A 17,194-nucleotide genomic window follows, 5' to 3' on the forward strand; every position below is an offset into this window, starting at 1 on the left:
AGGGAGAGGCGCGGGAGCTTATAGGAGCTCTTGGAGGCGTGGCCAACTGTCCGGCCCAATAGGCGATTGGGGGAGTGGCAGGGTCTTCCGGAGGGTCCAATGGAGCTGCGGAGGGCGGGGCCCGCCACGCCGTAGGAACCTATCAGGGCTCCGGGTCTTGCCATGCGGCCGGGGTTTAGCAGCCATGTGAGTTCTCTCGCAGCCGCAGCGGCAGCAGCTTGGCGAGCATGTCCACCGCTATGGCAACTCGTAAGCGGGCAAAGCCGGCCCCCGGGTCCGGGGCCGATGCGGTGGCCGGCAAGCGGCGGCGAAAGGTGAGCATGGCGTTTCCTCGGGCGCCACCGATCTCGCTATGGGACAGCCATCATTCCATCCCAGGGCCCCCAACCGGGTTCATAGCTTCGCCCAGGACCCCATCCCTTTGCTCAGGGCCGCATCTGGATCCAGCCACTGCTTTTCTCAGTCCTGGGGCGTATTATTTCCAGGTCGACTCTGCCCGGGACAGAGGCAAATCCAAGGGTGGTGGCAAGATGAATGAAGAAATTTCCAGCGATTCTGAGACTGAGAGGTGAGCATTTTTTCCATCCAGGGGAAGGGTAAACTGAGGCTCACGGCGAATGGAACACTCATCCAGATTGGTTACAGAGCTGGGTGGAGAACTCGGGATTACCTTTGGCTCACAGATCGTGGGTCTTTCCTGCGATAACTGTGAGATGTCTTTTGTCTCTGGTGTGTCTATGGGGAGGACCCTGGATCCTTCTGGGGGAGAACTGGATTGAGAAGCAAGGGGAGAAGGTTGCAGAACACATCTGCAACTGCTTATTTCCAGGACAGTGTCACAATTACTGGTATCCTTGGACTCCTTTTTGAGATGAGTATTGTTCAAGGTGGCCCTGGACCCCTAGGCTCAAATGATCCTATGTTTTAGCTGCTTCTGCTTCTTCTTCTTCTTCTTCTTCTTCTTCTTCTTCTTCTTCTTCTTCTTCTTCTTCTTCTTCTTCTTCTCTTCCTCCTCCTCCTCCTCCTCCTCCTCCTCCTCCTCCTCCTCCTCTTCTTTTTTCTTTTGGTTTTTTGAGACAGGGTTTCTCTGTGGCTTTGGAGGCTGTCCTAGAACTCACAGAGATCTGCCTGCCTCTGCCTCCCGAGTGCTGGAATTAAAGGCGTGCGTCACCACAGCCAAGACATTTTAGCTTCTTTTTTTTCCCCCAAAGGAATCCTTTACTTGGCCCACTGAGGTGTGGGCTTGAGGTGTTAAATAAGATATAGATGAGGCGGGGATGCTGTACAGAGGGGTCCAGGTGGAAGAAGTTGGCACCATTCAGTGCACCTGAGGCTGGGGGTGCCCGTGGCAACTCCACATACATTTTAGCTGCTTCTTCTTTTTTTTTTTTTTTTTTTTGGTTTTTCAAGACAGGGTTTCTCTGTGGCTTTGGAGCCTGTCCTGGAACTAGCTCTTGTAGACCAGGCTGGTCTTGAACTCACTTGCCTCTGCCTCCTGAGTGCTGGGATTAAATGTGTGCGCCACCAACACCCGGCTACATTTTAGCTTCTTAAGTAGTTAAAGACACAGTGTTTATTGACACATATCTAGCCTTCCCTTGACTCTAACATTAGGGACTGTTTTCACTGTTGGGGAAACAGGTGAGCAGCAAGTGGAGAGAGGGTGTTGTAGGAAGGTGTGTGTTTTGCAGGTACATGCTCTGAGAACAGAAGGTTTTTTAGAAATAGGGCTTGGAGAGATGAGGAGGAGTGCCCTGGAGAGGTAGGGAAGTCATTCAGGGATCAGAGACAGGTCTGAGGTGTAAGTATACCGGGGTGGAAGGAAGAAAGGATAAAAAGGCAGGTGATAGGCACATACAGAATTGAGGGAGTGATTTGGACAATCCCCTTATTTCAGCAGGTGATGGGGGTGGCTACAATGTTTCAAAGATTTTGGACAGAGAATCCTGTTATCTTCCTTATAAACTGGACTTAGCGAGTCTGTATCTCTCTCTGTTTATCGGGTTTCTCTGTGTAGCGTTTGTCCTGGAGCTTGCCCTGTATACCAGGCTGGCCTTGAACTCATAGATCTACCTGTTTCTACCTCCTGAGTACTGAGATTACAGGCCTGGCTAGCAATTCTGCTTCTAAAAGTGAATGTGTGTTGCCTTAACTTGCTCATAGAAACATTCTCTTTTGAAACAAGGTCTTTCTATGTAGCTCTCCTGGAACTAGCTGTGACGATCAGGCTGGCTTCAAACTCAAAGACATCCCCCTGCTTCTGCCTCTAGAACCTGGACTAAACTCTTTTTGTGTTTGTTTTTAATTGTATGTATATATGTGTGCACACAAGAGTTTGTGTAAACTACCTGTGTGCAGACGCTCAAGGAGAAATGAGGGCATTGGATCCCAGAGAACTGCAGTGACAGGTGCTTGTGAGCCACTAATGTGGATGCTGGGGATTGAACCCCGGTTCTCTGCAAGAGCTCTTAACTGATGTGCCATCTTTCCAGCCCTCTTAAGTATTTTAAGAAGTTGTATTATGAAATCTATTAATTATAGAAACATCACTCAGTTTTCTTTTACTGGTCCTCTAACATGGGCAAAATAAAAATAAATGTATACACATAAAATTCAGGGCTGAAATATCTTTTCTTACAAAAGCTACTTTTTAACAAAAAATGATGCCAGATGTGGTGGCACATTCCTTTAATCCCACCACTTGGGAGACAGAGGCAGATGGATCTCTGAGTTCGAGGCCACCTGGTCTATATAGAGAGTTCCGTAACAGCCAGGGCAACACGGAGAAACCATGTCTTGGAAAAGCAAAAAGATAAAAAAGCAGAATTGTTAAACCCAATTTATAAGGTTTGGCAAGAAGTGCCGGCACTGCTGAGCTTATCCCCTGCCACTTTCCTACTTTCTGTATGTCCCTTAAATAACCAACTGATTGGTTTGGGTAAACTCGAGAAGGTCAGAATTCTGGGGCATGGCTTGGCCTTCGCCTTCCTGAGAGGTGTTTTGGTTTTGAGGTGGGTACTTACTTTGTAGTCCTGCTGTCCTGGAACTCTGTGTAGACCAGGCTGGCCTCAAACGTTCAAGAGATCCACTTGCCTTTGCCTTCTGAGTGATGGGATTAAAGGCTCATACTACCACATCTGCTATGTTTTAACTTTTTGATATTAATGATATTAAATATATTTTGTGTGCTTACTGTGTGTCTTTGGAGAAATGTCTGTTTTAGATCTCTTGCCTATTTTGGGGGAGTTGGCCATTTTCACGTTGTGCTGGGTGGACACTGAATGAGATCTTTCAGTTGGTCAAGTCACAGCCTTCAGTTTTCTGTACACGTGCCATTGGCCTTCGGGATTGGCAAGGGCAGGGTTGGCATTGAGGAAGCCTAGTCATGGGGGCCAGACCCTTAGACTCAGCCCCTTCTTCCCATAGCTTGGCTCCAAGGAAAACAGAGGAAGAGGAGGAGGAGGAGCTAGAGGAGACTGCACAAGAGAAGAAGCTACGCTTGGCTAAACTCTACCTTGAACAGCTCAGGCAGCAAGGTGAGCTGTGGGGCTGGATGAAGGCCAGGGTCTCCGCTATCCGTGTTGCAGTCCCAGCCGTCTCATGGTCACTCACGTGGGTTCCCATTGTCTGCAAGTGCTGCTGGTGTTGGCTACCTTGTGGAGGGTGGCTAGGATGGCTAATGGGCCAGTATTCTCCGTGAGGGGAGCGAAAGTCAGGAAAGGACTGTCTAGTTTCCCCTTCCCTCTGCTGAGGCATGGGAGCTTCCTACAGAATAGGCACTGGGGCCCAGCCCTGGGATGGAGGGCTAGGCAGGGGATGGGAGGAGGTCCGGGGATTCAGCCTTGGATTCTGTGGACTGGTCTGTCCTGTACAGAGGAAGAGAAGGCCGAAGCTCGTGCATTTGAGGAGGATCAGGTGGCAGGGCGCTTGAAGGAGGACGTGGTGAGTGTGGGGGGTCGGGTGAGAGTGTGGCGGGAGGCTGGGCCTTCCCCTGCTCCTCACTCCTCTCTCCTCCTCTCTTGGCAGCTGGAGCAGAGAGGCAGGTTACAGAAGTCGGTGGCAAAGGAGGTGAGTGTGCAGAGCGTTGGTGTGAGGTTAGAGGGAGTCAGTGCATTCAGCTGGGTTGGCAAGCAGATGGCTTAGTGTCGCTCAGGCTATTGAGTGGAATACAGTGGACATTTGGGCAGATGTGGCTAGGTAAGAAAGTGTCTTATTCTTGTAGCCTTGGGGCCCTGTTTTCCTTCTGGGTGGGGGAGAGGGGGTAAGAATGGTTCCAGGTGGGGAGTATCATCATGGTTCCGGCTGTAGTGAGTGACCCAGACCCTGTCTGCCCAGATCCAGGCCCCAGCTCCCACTGACATTCGAGTTTTACGTGGCCACCAGCTCTCCATCACATGCTTGGTTGTCACTCCCGACGACCTGGCCATCTTCTCCGCCGCCAAAGACTGCACCATCATTAAGTGTGAGTGAGACCTTGAGGGCGTGTGTCTGGTGTGGAGCTCTGCTGATGGGAACTTCTAGGGCAGATTTGCTACCAAGGAGGAGCTTGTGAGTGACAGTGGAAGCTCCCACGGGGCAAGGACAGGATGGGATGGTGTTGGGAGTTGTGCTGTATGGACACTGAATAGGATCTTTCAGTTGGTCCAGTCACATCCTTCAGTTTTCTGCATATGTGTCGAGGATGGGAACTGAGGCCAGTTGGACCTTAAGGTGTTTGAGGCTGCGCACTGACTGGATGGAGTCTTGGTCCTTCTGGGTTTCACAACTGAGCACAGGCCTCACCTTCCCACCTTCTTCAGAGGAAGGAATCATGTCAGTAGTCTCAGTGCACTGTCTTCTCTCTCTCTCTCTCTCTCTCTCTCTCTCTCTCTCTCTCTCTCTCTCCCCTTCCCTCCTTGTTCCTCCTTTTTTTTTTTAATACTTTATTTGTATTTTATGTACATTGGTGTTTTGCCTGCATGTATGTCCATATGAGGGTGTCGGGTCCCCTGGAGCAGGACTTACAGTTGTGGAGCTGCCATGTGGGTGCTGGAAATTGAATCGAGGTCCTCTGGAAGAGCAGCCAGTGTTCTTAACTGCTGAGCCATCTCTCCAGCCCCCTCTTTCTTCGTTTTGTAATGCTGTTGTTTATTTTGTGTGTGGTGTGCGCACATGTAGAGATGTCAGAAAACAACCTGTGGGAGTCGAGTGGGTTCTGGGGATTGAATTCGGGTCTTGCACATTGCATGTGATTCCCCCCGCCCCAGCATATCCCTCCAATCTCCAAGGCGCTTTTGCATTCTTCCTCCTTTGGGGGTCATGGATGCCACTGGGGACTGTTGCCCCCATTTGGCAGATGAGACCGAAGTGATTTGTGCAGGTGCTCCCTGTAGCTGAACTGGACCCTCTGAAGTGCAGGGCTCCCTTCATGACCCCTTGTCCATGCTGCTTCCACACTGGGGGAGGGGAGGCTGCCAAGCAGCCTGCGGTATCCCCCATCCCAGTAACTCTCTCCTTTCTTGGTGTCAGGGAGTGTAGAGAGTGGGCGGAAGCTGCGTGTGATCCCTCGAGCCAAGAAGGGGACCCAGGGGCAGCCTGCAGGCCACAGCACCCACATCCTCTGCATGGCCATCTCCTCTGATGGCAAGTACCTTGTAAGGCTGGCTTGGCCCTGTAGGCAGGTGGGCGGTTTGGGTATGTAGTGCGTGCTTGTGGCTATTGTCTTCATTCCCACAGGCCTCTGGTGACCGTAGCAAACTCATTCTAATTTGGGACGCCCAGAGCTGCCAGCACCTGTACACCTTCACGGGACACCGGGACGCTGTGTCGGTGAGGTTCTGTGGGTATTTAATGGACACCTGCTGAGTGGGCCCACCTGGTGCTCTGTCCTTGCTCATCTTCAGGGGGCCTCCTCTCTGGGTTGTGAGTGAGTGGTGTGTAAAGGAGTTGTGTGCTGAAGACATTGGGAGGGGTGGGAGGAGATCAGGTCCAGTTGATTCAGGCTCCGGGGAGGGCCTGAGGAGTGTCCAGCTGTTTGGGGACAGGCAAGTGTATTCCCAGCTCCACACAGGGTCTTCTGTGGTACTCACAGTGCTCTGGGGGAGCAGGCTTCCTGTGTCATGACTTGCTTCAGAAGAGCCTCTCTGGGCCTGCCCTCTGTTTCCCTTGCTGTAGTCCTGACCCTTTTGCCCCTCCCCATCTGCTCTAGGGACTGGCCTTCCGGAGGGGTACCCACCAGCTCTACAGCACTTCCCACGACCGCTCTGTGAAGGTGTGGAACGTAGCAGAGAACTCGTACGTGGAGACACTGTAAGTGTGCTCAGGCAGATGGCATGCGGGGTCACATGTAGTTATGGGTTCACATGTGACACCCCCCCCCCCATCCTGGTTCTTCCCTCCAGCTTCGGGCACCAGGATGCTGTGGCTGCATTGGATGCCCTGAGCCGAGAGTGCTGTGTGACAGCTGGGGGCCGGGATGGGACTGTGCGTGTGTGGAAGATCCCGGAGGAATCCCAGCTTGTCTTCTATGGCCACCAGTAAGGCAGTCCGCTGTGGTGTGTGGGGCTCTGTGGGCTGGTGAGTGGGCTGGACCTTGTCCCTCACAGTCTCTCTCTCTCTAGGGGCTCCATTGACTGCATCCATCTGATCAATGAGGAGCACATGGTGTCGGGTGCAGACGATGGGTAAGTTACCTTTCTGGTGTGTCTGACCTCTGCCTGTGAGCGTTCCTGCCTGTGGGGCTGGACTTAACTCATTTGGACCAGTGATCCTATCCATATCCCTCAGCTGGTCCTCCGTGCTGTCTGCCTTCTGTCCTGCTCTGGTTCCTGAGACTTATCTTCCTCACCCACAGCTCCGTGGCCTTGTGGGGCCTCTCCAAGAAACGGCCACTTGCCCTCCAGCGTGAGGCTCACGGGCTACATGGGGAGCCAGGCCTGGAGCAGCCCTTCTGGGTGTCATCGGTAGCAGCCCTACTCAATACAGACCTTGTGGCCACAGGTTAGGGGACTCTGTGAGGTGGGGGAGAGGGGACGCAGGCCAAGTTGGTATAGGGGTTGCTCATTGACCCTCTGTCCTCCAAGGCTCCCATAATGCCTGTGTGCGGCTTTGGCAGTGTGGAGAGGGCTTCCGGCAGCTTGACCCTCTTTGTGACATCCCCTTGGTAAGTGGTAAATGCATAAGCCTGTCTTTGCCAGACTCTGGGGACCCAGAATGAGCTCTTTCTGCTCTTCCCCTAAGCAAGGCCACTTATTGTCTCAGATCCTGGCAGGGACTCCCTTTTTCCTCCTCTATTCCTCTGCCCTTCTGCCCTGCCCTGTCCTGGCTTCCAGGTACAAGGCTGAGAGTAGCACAGGCTGAGGGCAGAAGCCTGCACTGGCGTTGGTTCTGTGTGCCCGGTACTAGCTTGAGAACCAGGCTGGGCTGTGGAATAGATTCTCCACATTGGGGTGACTTGTGGGATTGTGGCAGGATATGTTAGTGCCAGCTTGGGTTGGGATGGCTGTCCTGGGGTTTCTTGCACCCCACTGCCAGGAGACAGGTCCTAGGCAGCTCTTGACACACTTGACGGGCACAGTCTCCTTACTCCATCTGCTAGGCTGGTGCTCCACCTCCCGGGGTCAGATTAGGAGGCTGCGGCTGCAGGGGGAAGGACTGGCCTGCCTGAGCTGGGGCAGGAGGTTTTTCACTGGTTTTTACCGGGCTCTTGATGTTGGCAGCTGTGGTGAGGAATGCTCTGATGTCTTACTGTGTCCCTCTCTCTTAGGTTGGTTTTATCAACAGCCTCAAGTTCTCCAGTGCCGGGGACTTCTTAGTGGCTGGAGTGGGGCAGGAACACAGGTACATGATGAGAGGTGGGGCAAGGTGGCGCTGGCCAGGAGGGAATAGGAGAGGGTGGCGTGTGTCTGTCTGTCTGCCTCAGCTGGTCCTCTCGTTCCCGCTCCCGCTCCCACAGGCTTGGCCGATGGTGGAGGATCAAAGAGGCTCGGAACTCAGTCTGCATCATCCCACTGCGCAGACTCCCTGCACCCCCTGTTGCTGGCTCCTGACACTCATCCTTATTTAAGTGCTTTCCAGGCCCTGCTCCCCTTTTGTATTAAAGCCTCCTATTTTAGACCTTGTTTTACTGGTTTCTGGGAGGGTAAGGTGTGTGTGTGTGGGGGGGGCAGGGATCAGGAGCTGGCACAGACCTGAGGAAGGACAGGACTCTAGCAAGCTCTCAGATGAAGACTTGGTTTTTTTCAGAGGACTGCTTGTGTGAACCTCAGCTGCCTCTTGTATGACCTCATCAGCCAGCTGTTCTCCAAGACTCGCGGCCGAGTCATAGTCCACTTACCCATCAGCCAGGAAACTGGCTTTCAGTCCTGTGTGAAGGTGCTTGCTGGGGTTTGAGGACCAAAAGGGATAGCAGGGCCTACAAATGAAGCTGACCCTACTTAGGAATCTGGAAGGGATAGCCTGCCCCCTGGAGTGGGAGTCTGGCATGCTTGGGGACAAGGTCAGAACTGGGGATGGGGTCTTCAGTCTGATAGAGCTAGGCAGGGACCCTGCTGGAGAGATGTAGCAAAGGAATCCTTGCTTTTACATATCGGGTGGTTCACTCTTGTCATGGGGGTGCAGCAGTTGGGGAGAGGAGAGACTGGGGAAATAGAGGAGTAGGATAGATGGCCTGGTGCCCTCCAAGGCGTTTTTTGAGAAGTGACATTGAGATATGAAAAGAGGAACACCCCTGGCCGCCTCCTCCAGCGCGGGTCACAACGTCCCTGAATCTTCGTTGACTAGTTGCAGAAGCCGCTTTATCTTTGGCAGCCCCTCAGCACTGCTGGTTAATGCCACCCACTCCCCCAACCCTCTTAAGTCCAGAGCTGTGCAATCACCTTCGTCGATGTCAGCGCCTTCTCCGACGCCTATAATTCTCTAGGGCCAGTTGTCGAGACCGCATGGTTTTCTTCCAAAGATCAACCTGCAGAGATGCAGACATCGAGTTGGAGCTTTGTCAACACAGTTCCAGAAAACAAATTAGAGAGTCTAGACTTGAGATGACAGTGGAGGACATCCAAGTCCTCTCCACATGCTTTCAGAAATAAAAGTTGGGCTCATACCTTTCCAAATTGTTTTGAAAATAATGCATATATAATATATATATTTTTTAAAGATTTTATTTATTTATTATATGTACAACATTCTGGTGTATCTGCACACCAGAAGAGGGCACCAGATCTCATAACGGATGGTTGTGAGCCACCATGTGGTTGCTGGGAATTGAACTCAGGACCTCTGGAAGACCAGTCAGTTCTCTTAACCTCTGAGCCATCTCTCCAGCCCTTAAAATGTTTCCTTTTTTTTTTTTTTTTTTCTTGGTTTTTTGAGACAGGGTTTCTCTGTAGCTTTGGAGGCTGTCCTGGAACTAGCTCTTGTAGACCAGGCTGGACTCAAACTCACAGAGATCTGCCTGCCTATGCCTTCCAAGTGCTGGGATTAAAGGCGTGCGCCACCAACGCCTGGCTATATTTTTTCAAGGCAGGTTCTTTTTTTTTTTTTTTTTTTCCTACATATCCCTGACTGTTTTGTAACTCGTTCTGTAGACCAGGCTGGCCTTGAACTCAGAAATTAGCTCTTGCCTCCTGAGTGTTGGGATTAAGGTTGCACTACCACTGCCTGGCCTCATACATTTTACTATTATTTTCATTTATGTGCATGCCTATATGTGGATCTCAAGTGAGTGCAATACCCTTGGAGGCCAGCAGAGGACACTGGACCCTTGGAGCTGGAGTTGACAGTGAATTCCTGAGTGTGGATGCTGAGAACCAAACTCAGGTTCTCTGCAAGAAGAAAAACACCATGGTATCTGAATCACGTCAGGCAAATATTCCGCCCCGAACCACATTCCTGTAGGTGTCTTGATCACGATCTCAGTGTTTTCTTAGAACGTGAGATTTCTCTGCTGTTAATCTAGCTCATTGCCAAAGTCAGCTGACCTGCTAGGCTCTTTTGGTAGATGGCAAGAGCATATGTGAAAGAGAGAGATTACATCACCCAATAGGAAGCCAGAAATTCAGGGTAAACCCTGCAATAGTCCTTTCCAAGGGTAGCAACCTCAGTGACCTAAGAACTGTCAAGTAGACTCCAGCTTACCTCTAAAAGGTCTTTTTAAAATTAAAAAGTAAACTTAAATCCTGCAGTGTGTGTGTGTATATTGAGAGGTTAAAAAAATTGTCGCAAAGTATATCATACTTTCCAAACAGAGACTAATGGTCTTTCTGCCACTCTGCACCCACAACCTGCCGCCCACACCCCGCTAACTCCACATGATGCTTCTAGCTGCTCACGATTCCCTCTTCCATACACTCTCCCAGTCTATACTAACCTTCTACATCCTGCGAGCACTGCCCAGTTGACTCCTGGGACCGTGACCCTGAAATGGGCTCCAGGTCTCATGCTGTCAAGATGGGTCTTTGGGAGGTGAGAACAGCAGAGAGAGTCCCCTGGGTAGCAGCTGCCATTTACCTGACTGATATCTTTGAGGGTAGAAGGAGGAGAACACTGAACCCAGAGCTGAGGAGCCCAGGCTAGGTTTTGGGGTCTCCAGGGCACTGAGTGGGTAGGTTGGATATGTCAGCAGTCCAGGACCTCTGTTGTCACTAACAGTGTCAATGCCTCTCATCTCCCTGTGTTCATGATGAGATGCGTGTCTCTTTATGCTCTTAGTTTGCACAAACGCAGTCACAGGGATCAAAGTTTCTTTACTTACAAAAATGCCTCTCAGTAGTATAGACCAACTCATCATTTTTACTTTTTGAGACTAGCTCAGGCTGGCTTTGACCTCCAAAGCAATCCTCCTGCCTCAGCCTCCTGAGTGCTGGAATTACAGGCACGGACCATCATGTCTGACTTAACTCACTACTTTTTAATATTTATATAGTATTTGAAGGTATAAGTCTCCTGCCACACCTCCCTGAATGTGTCCGATCTTATCTGAAGTTATGAGCAGACTATAACTCATTAAATAAACCCTCCATCGATGACTATTGACAAATGCAAATGAAGTTATTACCAACAGCTCATTATACACCTTTATATCAACGGACTAGTGATTCTGGTAATTTGGCTTTGAAGCCAGGGCTTTGGGCATTTATGGCAGAAAAGCAAATAGACAGCTCTCTGCCTTTTCCTTAGAAGGGAGTCAACTGGTGCCTGAGTCACAGCTGCCCTTGTGACATCACGAGTTACCCTCCTCTGCTCTCTGCTCATGCCAGCCCTGGAGCAGCACAGACTTGAGGGGATTTGAACCATCTATACCCAATCCATGTGTGAACAATGGTAAGCGAGAGAGGGCAGACACATCAGGCTTGTTACGTTTGTCCCCATAAATCTCCCACCATGAGGAACCCCCCTGAGAACCCAAGGTTCCGGAAAGCAGCCTGGCAGTGGTGGCGCACGCCTTTAACCCCATCACTCCGGAGGCAGAGGCAGGTGGATCTCTGAGTTCAAGGTCAGCCTGGTCTCCAGAGTGACTTCCAGGACTACACAGAGAAGCCCTGTCTTGGAAAACATAGGGGTAAAAAAAGTCTGGAATTCTCTGGAAGCCAGGGATATGTGGGGTACAGCACAGTGAGGGAGAGCTGGCAGCCCACCCTGACTTCCCCAGTTGTTGAGACCAAGATAAGGCACAGCTGAAGCCTGAAGACTTTGAAGAGCCCACTGACAATGCTCCTCAGGAGAAGCAGCCAGCTGGTCTACCCTCAGTAAAAAAGAAGGCAAAGGTAGGAGATTTGGCTTGGGGGTCTCTGGCCCTTGTACGGAGCTAAGCCCAGGAATAAATGATTTACCCTTTTCCCCCACGTACCCATTTAATTTTCAGCCTAAAACTCTGGTTCAGAAATGGAAAGCAGATAATGCTAGTGTGAAATTGGGAAAACTATGACCTCTCAAATGAAAAGACTCGGGCTGAGTCTGGGAACGGGTTTGTGGAATGGAATAGCTAAGGTGTAAGGAAGCTGGGTTTAAAATTGTGTGTGTGTTGGCCAGGTGTGGTGGTACACACCTTTAATCCTAGCATTTATGGGACAGAAAAAGGTGAATCTGTGAGTAGACCAGCCTGGTCCAGGGCTGTTAAACAGAGAAAACTTGTCTCAAAACAAAACAATCCCCGCCTCCCTGCCTGCAAACCAAAACAAAGCAAAAAAAAGAATTTCATGTGCATATTTACACTTTTGCACATATGTCTGTTTGTCAATTAAAATGAGAATGTGTGAAAGTCACGAGGAAGACAAACAAGCCTGATGATGCACACCCATAATTCCAGCACTTGGGAGGAACAGGAGAGGGAGATTGAGGCCAGCAAAGGTCACAAAGACCTTGTCTCACCCCCCCCTCCACGTTCGGGGCAGGTGGGAAGAGAAGAATAGAGAATGAGAAAGAGAAGATGAGAGACTGGAATATAAGAGTTGGGGGAAACTTAACATGAGAATTCAATAAGAGCAGGGAGAAGGTTCAGGCCTGGGGTAGGGTCAAGGAAGAGAGGGACAAGTTAGCAAAGGACCCCAAGTCCCTAGGAGGGTCCAATGGGAAGGGACATACATGGTCCTGGTTAGGAGGCAGGCTTGCCCAGGACATAACCATTTGATATGTATATGATCACGGGTTTTGCTCTCAGCTGGCTAACCTGGTCTGTGGGAAAGCTGGAATGCCAGGACAGGAGAGGCAGACTCAAGGGATGAGGGGAGCTGCTAGTGACCTGAAGCCAGAAGGTGACAGTGGCAGGACACTGACCCACTCTTCTAGTTCCCAGCCAGTGTCCCGACCAAGGCTATGAATTTCAGGGTGGAAAGGGGACAATTATTGATGAGGAATTAGGCCTTTCTCGGCATATCCTTGTGCTGAGGTGGATGAGGAAATTCACTAAGTATCCCCTTTTTTTCCTTGCAAGTTGCCAGAAAACCAGATGGTCTCTGAAAAGACCTCAGCTGTAAAGATCCAAGCCTGGTGGCGTGGCACACTGGTACGTCGGGCGCTGCTGCACGCGGCCCTCAGGGCCTGGATCATCCAGTGCTGGTGGCGGCTAATCCTGCGGAAGATTATGGAGAAGAGGCGTCACTCGATCCTGGATTCCTTTCAGCAGGAGCAGTGGGCAGCGGTCAGGTTGCAGTCCTGGGTCCGCATGTGGCACATCCGAAGGCGTTACCGCCGGGTACTTAAGGCTGTCCGAATCATCCAGGCTCACTGGAGGTGTCATGCCTGCTCCTCTCGGGGTATCATCAAGGGCCACTACCGAATTACGGCCAGCCAGATGCAACTGGAGCTGGAGATCTTTCTGGGCTCAGGGCCTTGTATCGTGACCGAGTGTATTCCCCTGCCAATAAAGCAGTGAGACAATCTTACGCAGTTTCTCCGTTTGACACCTTTGTACCAGCAAAGTACATATAGACACAGCTGAGCTTGCTTCAGTATCTACATCGAAATCTTCGAGTTTGTAAGAGACTTCAATCCCAATATAAACTCCGCTCATACTACTGTTCCCCTTTCCAAATTAGTTCTTTTTTTTGTTTTGTTTTTTGAGACAGGGTTTCTCTGTGTAGCCTCTGCTGTGTAGCCTCTCCCAGAACTAGCTCTGTAGACCAGGCTGGCCTTGAACTCACAAAGATCCACCTTCCTCTGCCTCCTGAGTGCTGAGATTAAAGGTTCATATCACCATGCCTGGCAGGGCTTTATGGGTTTCTTTGTGTAGCCCTGTCTGTCCTGGAACTCGCTTTGTAGACCAGGCTGGTCTTGAACTCGAAGAGATCTGCCTGCCTCTGCCTCCCAAGTGCTGGGATTAAAGGCATGCTCTACCATTGTCTGGTTTAAGAATTTATTTTTAAAATCATGTGTATAAGTCTGTATGGGGGTGCAGGTGTATATAAATACCTGTGGAGGCCAAAAGAGGCTCTTGGCTCTTCTGGAGCTTGAATTATAAATGATTACGACCCACCAGCTATGGAAGTTATGAACTAAACTCAAGTCCCCTTCTGAGAGCAGCAAATGCTTTCAACCACTGAGCCTTGTATTTCTTTTTATTCCTTTTATTTATCATGAATAGTGTTCTGCCGGCATGTATGCCTGCAGGCCAGAAGCGGGTGCCAGATCTCATTGCAGACGGTTGTGAGCCGCCATGTGGTTGCTGGGAATAGAACTCAGGACCTCTGGAAGAGCAGCCAGTGCTCCTAACTTCTGAGCCATCTTTCCAGCCCCTCAGCCTCGAATTTCTAACTGTGTGTGTGTGTGTGTGTGTGTGTGTGTGTGTGTGTGTGTGTGTGTGTGTTTGAGACAGGGTTTCACTATAGGTTTTGGAGACTGTCCTGGAACTCTCTCTGAAGACCAGGCTGGCCTCGAACTTAGAGATTTGCCTGCCTCTGCCTCCTGCGTGTTGGGATTAAAGGCATGCACCACCACTGCCAGGCACATTTCTAACTCTTAATTTTGAGATGGAGATAGCTTCTGGCTCCCATAATCTGAAACAAATGGGATCTCCTTGAATTTGCTGCCAGCTTCCCTTTGCAGACCTGTCCTGCTTGAGCAGTGACAGGCGCCCGCCCCTCCTCCCCCAGGGAGACTGGTGAGCTCTCTGCACTTCAAGTAGCTCAGGTTTCTGCTCAGTTAGAGCCCTGTGGCTCTGCAGAAACACTCCTCATGGAGCAGAAGCGGGAAACACATTTTGCTTTGGGGTTTTTACCTTTCTTTCATTCTGTATGTCCTACTTTGCTGCTTCCTCTATGTCTGGCTGGGTGGCAGCTGCCTGGCTGGCCTCTGGCATCTCCCTGTTGTTTTCTCCACCTCCCCCATTTCTCCTCCTTATTCTCCTACTAAATTCTTTCTCCTACTCATTCTCCCTGTCTGGAAGTTCCACTTACCTCCTCCCTTGCTAATTCCATTCAGATTTTTATTAGACCAATCAGGTGCCTTAGGCAGGCAAGTTAAAATATCGACACATCTTTACATAACTAAACAAATGCAACATATCTTTGCTTAGTTAAACAAATATTGCACAACACGTAACTTTGGGTGTAGGGACATAATTGCCTTTTTTGGTCATCAGCCTGTTTTTTCACAGGCAGAATCCATGGGTCTATAATGTGTGAAACTTGCTTGTTTCCATTTTCCATACTCAGCAAATCTCACGACTCTAAGCATCATTGCGTTATAGAAATCATCTTATTGTGATCTGCAAGTAAATTGCCCAGGGAGGAGTAAAATTTTTCATTGAAACAATCACACCATACTAGATACAGTGGGATCCTTTCACACGGTAATCACACCATGCCAGATACAGTAAGAACACAATAGTGGCAAGCAGGAGAAGGCACAGCAGTCGCAAGAGCATTCTGGAGACACCTCCCCTCCCAGGACTTCACCTCTCTGGGGTGCATTCATTACAGCTGTGCTATCCAACGAGCTGCACTCCATTGCTGACTTCAGCTCCTCTGACACGGCCACCACCAAAGAATGAAATTAAAAACCTCAGCGGATGGAAGAGTCTTCGTTAGGCATGCGATAACCATCATCAAAGAGCCATCAGAAAGGAACACGATAGGCCATTAACTGATGGGATGAGAGGACACACCAACTGCAGATTCAGGAGTGTAGCATTTGACACGAAAGACCCCTTGGATTGCAGTTCAAAAAAGGCAGAGAAATGCCAAGACCAGAAAAAAACAAAACAAAACAAAACAAAAAATGAGAAACAACAGTGAAAGGGTTCCAGGCATGGCTGAGTCCCCAAGAAAGGAGAGCAAAGTGGAGAGCAAATCTGTTAAAGCATGGGCAAGATTCCTAAAGGGACTCACTGCCCCTTAAAAGATGAAGGGAGATGGCGCTCCACAAAGGTCACAGCACAAGGTCATAACGGATGAAGATAAAATGCTTAGTAGTCTAGAGGAAAAGAGATAAGCAGCTCAGCTGTCAGGGACTAGGTCTCGGGTTGTCATGGGTGCTCTCGGCTGCAATGTTAGGTGGAGGAAGAGTGTGCAGTGCTCTGAGAGAGATCAAGGAGCACTGAACAACCTATGACCCCCAAATGTTACTCAAACATAAGACCAAAGTATAAGGCAATTTTTGTTTTTTAGACAAGGTCTTTTTTGCAACTCGTCTTGAGTAGCTATGTATCTGAAGATGGCCTTGAACTCTTGCCTTAGGCAGGCAAGGTGAAACAGATACAATACATCTTTAAATAATTAAACAAATGTAACATAAACAAATGTAACATACTTTTACACAGTTAAACTAATATTTCATAGCACAAACAAATGTAACACATCTTTGCTTAGTTAAAATAATATTCCACAACAGTTCCTGGTCATCTTTAGCAACAAAGCAAGCTCAAGGTCACCCTGGCTTCATGAGACTCAGTTCCAAAATAGAAACAACAACAAAACCCTAAAACAACAATGAAAAAAAAATCAATAGAAAATGCTTGTCTTGGACTGCAGAGATGGCTCAGAGGTTAAGATATCCTGAGTTCAATTCCCAACAACCACATGGTGGCTCACAACCCTCTGTAATGAGACCTGTTGCCCTCTTCTTGCATGCAGGCAGAATGCTGTATACATAATAAATAAATAAATCTTAAAAAAACATAAAAGAAAATGCTTGCCTTGAGCCACAAAGCATGGCAAACATCTTTAATCCCAGTACTTGGGAGGCAGAGGCAGGTGGATCTTTGGGTTCCAGGCCTGCTGACAGAGAAGTTCCAGGACAGTTAGGAGTACACAGGGAAAATAAATAAGTACATAAAATTAAAAAAGGAAATGCTTATCTTTAATGAAATGTTATATATTTCATCTTTGAAATTTTCTTTTCACAGTACAGCTACTGTGTAAAAATTTGCACTGCCAAACACTGCTATATATTAATGAACACACTATATTTATTGAGAATATTCATCCCATGGGAGAGACAGTTACAGGGCTCTATTAGATTCTCCTCCTGATATTTCCCTTAAGTGTGTCATTGTACCATGGATTATTCCCATCTGAAATGTGGGTGGTTGCTCTTCAGTTGCTTGATAAACACATCTAGACATATGGAAACCACTCTCATTTTTGCATGGGAAAACTGACAACAGTGGCTGCTGTCTCTATAGTCTGAGCTCAGAATATATTCAGTGCAGATTAGTGTACAAGTGGATGTCTCCTGGCACGCAGGAAGTATGCAGCAAAGCTTGACACTACTTAGCATTCAA

The 17,194-nt window shown here is 49.3% G+C and overlaps 2 protein-coding genes across 3 annotated transcripts; both read left to right on the forward strand.

Annotated features, from left to right (window-relative positions):
• The first annotated feature begins 152 nt into the window (after positions 1-152).
• On the forward strand, positions 153-8,094 carry Rrp9 (ribosomal RNA processing 9, U3 small nucleolar RNA binding protein). Its single transcript, XM_027414413.2, has 15 exons — positions 153-314; positions 486-568; positions 3,427-3,536; positions 3,875-3,942; positions 4,027-4,068; positions 4,336-4,462; positions 5,509-5,633; positions 5,716-5,808; positions 6,188-6,288; positions 6,381-6,515; positions 6,600-6,662; positions 6,833-6,978; positions 7,062-7,141; positions 7,745-7,818; positions 7,934-8,094. The coding sequence occupies exons 1-15, from the start codon at positions 228-230 to the stop codon at positions 8,025-8,027; spliced, it is 1,428 nt and encodes a 475-aa protein (XP_027270214.1). The 5' UTR covers positions 153-227; the 3' UTR covers positions 8,028-8,094.
• A 149-nt stretch (positions 8,095-8,243) lies between these two features.
• Iqcf1 (IQ motif containing F1) lies at positions 8,244-13,358 on the forward strand. 2 transcript variants are annotated; one of them, XM_035443922.1, is made up of 4 exons: positions 8,244-8,476; positions 9,698-9,869; positions 11,155-11,741; positions 12,908-13,358. In XM_035443922.1, exon 4 carries the CDS (start codon positions 12,923-12,925, stop codon positions 13,346-13,348), a length of 426 nt encoding a protein of 141 aa, XP_035299813.1. In that variant the 5' UTR covers positions 8,244-8,476; positions 9,698-9,869; positions 11,155-11,741; positions 12,908-12,922; the 3' UTR covers positions 13,349-13,358. The 2 variants fall into 2 exon arrangements, with proteins under 2 accessions (XP_035299813.1, XP_027270215.1); XM_027414414.2 differs by lacking the exon at positions 11,155-11,741.
• Positions 13,359-17,194: the final 3,836 nt, after the last annotated feature.

Source organism: Cricetulus griseus, chromosome 4, assembly GCF_003668045.3.
Source record: "Cricetulus griseus strain 17A/GY chromosome 4, alternate assembly CriGri-PICRH-1.0, whole genome shotgun sequence".
Classification (NCBI taxonomy): Eukaryota; Metazoa; Chordata; class Mammalia; order Rodentia; family Cricetidae; genus Cricetulus; species Cricetulus griseus.

Excerpts from the sequence above, each read along its gene's own strand:
- Iqcf1 (XM_035443922.1), top strand. The coding sequence starts at position 12,923 with ATGGTCTCTGAAAAGACCTCAGCTGTAAAGATCCAAGCCTGGTGGCGT.
- Rrp9 (XM_027414413.2), top strand. The coding sequence starts at position 228 with ATGTCCACCGCTATGGCAACTCGTAAGCGGGCAAAGCCGGCCCCCGGG. Across the intron at positions 569-3,426 it reads AGCGATTCTGAGACTGAGAG|CTTGGCTCCAAGGAAAACAG; the intron begins GTGAGCATTTTT and ends TTCTTCCCATAG. Across the intron at positions 6,289-6,380 it reads AACTCGTACGTGGAGACACT|CTTCGGGCACCAGGATGCTG; the intron begins GTAAGTGTGCTC and ends TCTTCCCTCCAG.